The sequence below is a fragment of the Chiloscyllium plagiosum genome, chromosome 9 (genome assembly GCF_004010195.1).
Source record: "Chiloscyllium plagiosum isolate BGI_BamShark_2017 chromosome 9, ASM401019v2, whole genome shotgun sequence".
NCBI classification, from domain to species: Eukaryota; Metazoa; Chordata; class Chondrichthyes; order Orectolobiformes; family Hemiscylliidae; genus Chiloscyllium; species Chiloscyllium plagiosum.
In genome coordinates this window covers 1,982,949-1,987,718 of record NC_057718.1, presented here as the reverse complement: position 1 = coordinate 1,987,718, position 4,770 = coordinate 1,982,949, and the positions used below count along the sequence as shown (strand labels likewise).

Here is a 4,770-nt window from a genome sequence, read left to right as displayed (position 1 = left end):
AAACAGTCTCCACATGTCTATAGTGCCCTTTCCATGGAACAATTGCTCCCAGTCCATGCTTCTCAACTCACATCTGATAGCATCATAGTTTCCTTTTCCCCAATTAAATATCCTCCCATTGTGCCTGCTTCTCTCCTTCTCCATCGCTGTATAGAATGTGAGGCAGTTGTGGTCACTATCACCAAAATGCTCTCCCACCACAAAATCTGACACCTGCCCTGGCTCATTGCCGAGCACCAAATTCAAAATGGCCTCTCCCCTCGTCGGCCCTGTCAACGTACTGAGTTAGGAAACCCTCCTGAACACACCTTACAAAAACAGCTCCTTCCAAACCATCTGCTCGAAGGAGGTTCCAACCAATATTGGGAAAGTTAAAGTCACCCATTACAACAACTCTACTACGTCCACACTTTTCCAAAATCTGCTGACCTATGCTTTCTTCAATCTCCCTGCTGCTATTAGGGGGCCTGTAGTAAACCCCTAACGAGGTGACTGCTCCCTTGCTGTTCCTAATTTCCACCCATACCGACTCGGTAGGCAGACCCTCCTCGACAATGGAAGCTTCTGTAGCTGTGATACCCTCTCTGATTAGCGGTGCTACACCCCCTCCTCTTTTCCCCCCTCCATATTCTTTTTAAATGCTCTAAACCCACTTGAGAGTAACATCAGGAAAAACGTTAATAAAATATGCTGAGTCATCATAAAATCTTAACAGCAGTTTCAATAATGACCTGCTACTAACGATTCCATTGCCTTCCTGTTCAGGCCTCTCTGAGTCTTGACTCATATCACTTAGATCACTCCCAATATACAGGAACTCACTAGAAAAGGGTAAAATACTGAGTGGTCAGTATTCAACAGTCATAGAGGCATACAGCATGGAAACAGAGTGCTCAGTTCACAGCACTGACCAGTTAAGACTTCACAGTGTCTAACACTGCCTAATCAGTGCGGTCCCCAACTCACAGCCTATTAAACATTAAATTTTACTCCTGATGCCAGGTGGGTTTATAAAGGTACTTGTGTTCTTTATTTTTAATTCCATTAAGTAAAACAAGAGGAACTTGAATGGTTGACCTGTAGATTAAGGGTTTACTTGCCCTGGTGATCTGCACAGCAACATGAACTATCCAGTCAATGTCATCACTCAGAGTTACCACCTCTAACCACATCAAAACATAAATAAACAACAAAGAACACAGAAGAACAATATGGCGTGGATTTTGCAAATCAACTATTCATTATACTAAAACTTACATTTTGTGACTTGTTATCATTTGGAGCCTTGGGGAGAAAGGAAAAAATGAAAATGACCATAAATTATCTGAATCAATCATAAATATAATCACAAAATCATCGGTCTGAACTATAAAGGCTAACAGTGAAATTGCCATGGTCCCAGAGGGCCATAGGGCTCCCCTCTCATAAGAGAGACAGACAGACAGACAGACAACTGGTGGGGTTTAACCTGAAGGTCACCATGCCTCAGATAAGGGGAGAGGTTGGGAAGGAGAGTCCTTCATGGTAACCTCAGCTGGTGTGGGGTTTGAACCCACACTGATGGTATCACTCTGCATTGCAAACCAGCCACACAGAACACCCAGCTAACCCAGAACTACATTTAAAAAAACCCGGTTTTACTGAAACATTCCGGCAGAAATATTCAATTCACCGCCTCCTCATAAGGTAATAGCTTTCAATGTAATGAAATCTGCTTCAAGAGAAATCCTATCATGATATCCCCTCATCGCGATATCCCCCTCATCGTGACATTCCCATCATCGCGACATCCCCCTCATCGCGACATTAAAAAGAATGTGACTTACCAGAAGCTTCTCCTCTTTCTCCAGCCATTTTTTATCCTCTAGCATCTCTCGTTGCTGTTGTCTGATCCGCTCCTGAAGTTTGGCTTGTTCAATTTCCCGCAGCTTTTGAGCCTCCTCTTTAATGTTGATCTCACCAATAAGATCAGATTCCTGTAAGACGCAGGAACCTGCTCAGGGTCATGCAACAAACAGCCAACAGCCAAACATTTTCGGTTGAGTTTGTTGTGTCTCATTAAGGTCCCCCCACAGAGTTACATGTTCTCCATGTGAGAAGGAGTGAGACTGATTCAGAATGGATTCATGGACAGGATGGTGCACTGCTGATCAAGGACCAGCAATAAATCCTTTCCACATGCTACAGCCTCAGCCCCTCAACACAGAGACTAAGAGTAAAGTACCTTCAGTTCTCCCCTGCCAATTACCCCCGGCCAGTTTCACATACCCTCACTGCCATTGAATACCATCAAATTTGATTGTCCGTCATACCCCCACAATTACCTCATGACCTTCAATGGTTTTAGCATTTATGTCCAAAAATATATCCCTTTCTTAAACATAGTCAATGACGTGGTGTGCCCACAGCCTTTTGTGGGAGAAAGTTCCCACAAAAGTTCGTCTGAGTGAAGACATTGCTCATCAATCCAAAATATCCCTATCCAGTATCCGGAAATTTTGACCCTTTATTCTAGACAGCCCCTCCATCCCAGTACATCAGCATTTACACCTAATGCCTCTCCTGACTCAGTGGCCTGTTAGACCATAAAACATAGGAGCAATAAAGGCCTTTCAGCCCCTTGAGTCTGCTCCACAATCAGCCTTGAAGATAGTTACTGGGCCCGAATGAGGGTCCGTCTGGATGTTTGCTGGGTGGGCGATGCTGGATTAACCACTCAGTGTGAACCCACCTCATCCTTGTCCATTTGATGTCACACTGCTTAGTCTTAGCCCCACATTGCCTGGATCACCAAATGACCTGACCCCCCCCAAATCAAAGTCAACAGCATCTGGACCCTCAGTCTGAATCCCCAGTGTAGAAATCAATCAGCATCTGCCTTCGTTTTGACCCAGCCAGCCAGGGAAAGGCAGATACAGAGCCTGGTGTTAAAACCTAATCACATATTAAAGGACATCTCTGTTCCTGCCTCAGATGTGTCAACATCACAAACTAATCTCCAGACTCTTCCAACGTTTCTATGGAGGATATTTACCAAACTGGATGCGAGCTGGTGAGATGTTAATCCTGAAAACTTGCAAAAAGGAATAAGTTGAAGATAGGGGTCTTGAATATTTTAGGTATTGGTCTGAGCAGCTTGTTCCTCGGGAAGGAAGGTTGTTTACACACTCCCCTGGAAAGCAGTGGTGTTTGTAGTTTATATGGATTTTACCCCGTGGTCTCTCAGTGTCAATTCCCCCTGTCCAGCCCACATTGTATGGAGCATGCTCAGTCCATTGTATTCCCTCCTTTGCTGCAGTGATTCCCATTCCAAATCTCCCATCATGGGGGATGGGACCCTGGTCTACCTCCCAGTCTGATCGCTGCAGAATCCCAAAGCTCATCTTTCAGATAGTTCCATCTTATTGACATCCCTCACTGTGTAAGGATCCCTGACACAACCCACAAACCCCAGGACCAGACACACAGGCGTCTGGTATATTATAAAATTTACATCTAACAAATATGAATATTCTGTTATACTGATGTGCGTTATGTTTGGAAAGCTGTAATTCCGACATTTTTGATACATATCAAAGATTCCTCCTTTGGAAATCCAGGGAGCTAGTTGTGGAATGGTTTCTGCTGAGTTCGGAATCTCTAGCGAGGATTCAGTCAGAAGATGATTCCCCAGGTCTGGCTTGTGTGTTGACCTGTCAGGGAACTGGATTGCAGGATGTTCAGCTCTTGGTAGTGGACAGTGTTGTCGTTGTTGATACGAGTGACAAAGCAGATTTTGGCTGAAATCCCATCTCCCGTTGGCCCTGACATTGTTACAAATCCTGCGTCATCTGGAGGTCAATGCGAAATGAGCTTGTGATTTCTCTGAAGTGTAAGTCTGTGCCTGGGACTCAAATCTAGAATGTTCGGAGTCAGAACTAGGTGTTCCTCGCTGAGGGACACCTGCAGCCTGCGATAGGTTTGATTAGAATGTAAGAAATAGAGGGAGGCCACTCAGCTCCTTTGATCCTGCTCCACATTCAGTCAGATCATGATCGATATGATTCTGGTCTGAGAGCACTTTGATGCTTAAAGTGATTAGTCATTGTATGTTTGAAGTCCTCTTTGAATGAAATCTGACTGCTAATGTTAATGTTTAGCCCTTTCCTCCTCCTGATGTTCAGAAACCATCCACTCCTGGCTCCCAGGCTGACACTGAAGGGATGCTGCACTGTCAGAGGTACATCCAGCTCAGAGCAGACATGACACTGAGACTATCTGCTGTCCCAGCACAATCAGCAAGATCCCGTGACAATGCGAGAGGGGCCAACAATTATCTCTAATGAACACCACCAGCACAGACTGTGATCACCCTAGTGATTGTGGGATCTTGCTGTGCAGATGATAGCCACTGTATTTCCTACACTGCTTTTAAAGTGACTGCATTTCATTGACTTTGGGATGCTACAGGATGTGCCCTGGTTATAATTGCAAGTCAGTTCACACAGCAACATTGACACTCTCTCCCCACCAAGTCTGAACAAGACTCAGCTTTGGACAGAGGAAGATGAACAAAGCATTGTTAAACACAAGCAGGGTGCTCTTACCCGGACACTGAGACGCCGGAACTGCTTCTGAGGGGAGGTTTTGGTGGAATCACCAGGGGCTTCTTCACTTGGAGAGCAGGGGATATGTGGTGAGCTGACACACAGAGACTCAGGAACCTGGGCATGTCAGACAGACATACAGAAAATACAGCGGTCAGCAAGACATCAGACAGGCAAAGCACAT

General features: G+C 45.1%; 1 protein-coding gene across 2 annotated transcripts in view; it reads right to left on the bottom strand.

The window, feature by feature from the left end:
- The window catches only part of LOC122552543 (protein-tyrosine kinase 2-beta-like), a 21,623-nt gene extending 16,859 nt beyond the window's left edge, over window positions 1–4,764 (bottom strand). For both annotated transcript variants that reach the window (XM_043695229.1, XM_043695230.1), the window contains exons 1-3: window positions 4,587–4,764; window positions 1,827–1,976; window positions 1,258–1,284 (exon numbers count right to left, since the gene is read on the bottom strand). In XM_043695229.1, coding sequence (XP_043551164.1) covers window positions 1,258–1,284; window positions 1,827–1,871 — 72 coding nt within the window. In that variant the 5' untranslated portion in view covers window positions 1,872–1,976; window positions 4,587–4,764. The remainder of the gene's footprint in view (window positions 1–1,257; window positions 1,285–1,826; window positions 1,977–4,586) is intronic.
- Window positions 4,765–4,770: the final 6 nt, after the last annotated feature.